Source organism: Cyphomyrmex costatus, unplaced genomic scaffold (genome assembly GCF_001594065.2).
Source record: "Cyphomyrmex costatus isolate MS0001 unplaced genomic scaffold, Ccosl1.0 scaffold1387, whole genome shotgun sequence".
NCBI lineage: Eukaryota > Metazoa > Arthropoda > Insecta > Hymenoptera > Formicidae > Cyphomyrmex > Cyphomyrmex costatus.
This window is the reverse complement of record NW_017275377.1, coordinates 1-1712: the sequence shown is the minus strand read 5'-3', so window position 1 is coordinate 1712 and position 1712 is coordinate 1. Positions and strand designations below refer to the sequence as shown.

The 1712-nt window shown below is 23.5% G+C and overlaps 1 protein-coding gene across 1 annotated transcript; it reads right to left on the bottom strand.

The window, feature by feature from the left end:
* Positions 1-162: 162 nt before the first annotated feature.
* On the bottom strand, positions 163-1380 carry LOC108782920 (uncharacterized). Its single transcript, XM_018551321.1, has 3 exons — positions 1189-1380; positions 689-848; positions 163-266 (listed from the first exon to the last, which is right to left on the bottom strand). The coding sequence occupies exons 1-3, from the start codon at positions 1378-1380 to the stop codon at positions 163-165; spliced, it is 456 nt and encodes a 151-aa protein (XP_018406823.1).
* Between the last annotated feature and the right edge of the window lie 332 nt (positions 1381-1712).

Below are 1712 nucleotides of genomic sequence, written 5' to 3'. Positions count from 1 at the left end.
TATACCACATATTTGTAAAATACAAAAATAAAATTAATTTTCTTTGGTATTAATAATAATATGAATTTTTTTTGTTTCTCAACATAATATTTTCCTTCATACGTATATAATTATTTTTCTCTCACCAGATTATTTTCTTATTTATATCTCACAAAGTGTATATTACATTCTTATTTTCCCTCTTTCTGCAGCTCTACGCAGCCATCCTGCAATATTTTTCTCAACTTCTTTCGTATCGTTACAATATTTTCCCTTTTTGGCCGCATCTAGAATAAATTATCATTAATATTTTAAATACATAACCATGATAAAAATCTTACAAAGGTAAAAAGAACATTATAATCTTATTGTTAGTATTTGTGTAGCTTGATGTTATTGTTTCTTACTAATTTATAACAAAATAGTAACATTTAAAAAATTAACATTTATTACCTATATAATCAGATGTTATTATATTATAGCATTCAAAAATATTAATTTTTTATAATTAAATATATAATAAATTCACGAGATATGCATTTAAAATACACTTAATATGACATCCTAATATAAACGTTGAAAATTACTGATTCATAAAAGTGTTCGTTAAAAAGCTATTATTACAAATATATTGTGTTGTCCGGAAAGTCCGTGTGGATTTTCAAGCAATTTCGAATAAGAAATCTATTGACAAATTCCCAGTACTTACTTATTACGACTTTGCATATATTTAGATCACAGAATGATTTCTTTTTCTTTCTTCCAAAGAAACTATAATCATTAGCAAGTTTATTTGTTAATATCATGGTTAAAACTCTTCTAATAAATTCATAACCATTGTTGCCTCCTAATCCTTGTAACTCATTTGTCTAAAAAATAAATGTTAAATTACACGTTATATTAAAGAAACAATAAATTACATATAATTAAACAAAAAATATTTTTTATAGAAAAGTTTTTAAATTATGTTAATTGTAAGAATAATGTAAATTGTATTGCATGATCGTACAAACTGAAGGAACATGTTTCTTGTACAAGTTACAGTGAAAAAATATTAACATCGGTTCAATTCTTTTCTATTTCAAGATAAATTAGAAATACCATATAATATTTATAATACCATATATATGATAATTTTTTAAGTAATTCACATATTTAAATGAAGAAAATATGCATTCATATAGTGCCTTTAAGCTAAACTTTAATTACCTCTTTAGTAGTTTCAGCTTCATCTTCTAGAAGACGCTCCGCTATCTGAAGATCTTCTTCTGTCTGAAGTGGAAAATTTAGCTCATTGTTGATAAATATTGAAATTTGTTCTTCGTTTTGGAGATTTATTTGCTGATCATTTTTTAGTTGTAACTTAATTTCTTTTATTTCAGATAGTACATCAACAATCATACTTCGTATTAAATAATTCTGAGACGATATATTTTTCGCAGCTTTGTCTAAAAAAAATTTATCTTGATTTATGTTTTAATTTCTCTTAATGCTACATTATTTATATTACCATTATTATTTTTTTGTTTGCAGCAACCACAGCTTAAATTGCATGTCGAACCTAAATCACATATATTAATTCTTATAAATAAAACAGAACATAATTTCTAAAATAAAATTTTGTATTCTAATACTTCTTAATCTATATTTGTTAATATCTTTTGAAATTCTTTCTATACATAAGATAAATGTCCTAATAATTAAATGTTTTCAGTGATTGAAAAATCAACAGC

Coding starts and splice junctions, on each gene's coding strand:
- LOC108782920 (XM_018551321.1), bottom strand. CDS start 1,380: ATGATTGTTGATGTACTATCTGAAATAAAAGAAATTAAGTTACAACTA. Junction 849..1,188: donor AAGCTGAAACTACTAAAGAG/GTAATTAAAGTT, acceptor TTTATTTTTTAG/ACAAATGAGTTACAAGGATT. Junction 267..688: donor TATATGCAAAGTCGTAATAA/GTAAGTACTGGG, acceptor AATTTATTCTAG/ATGCGGCCAAAAAGGGAAAA.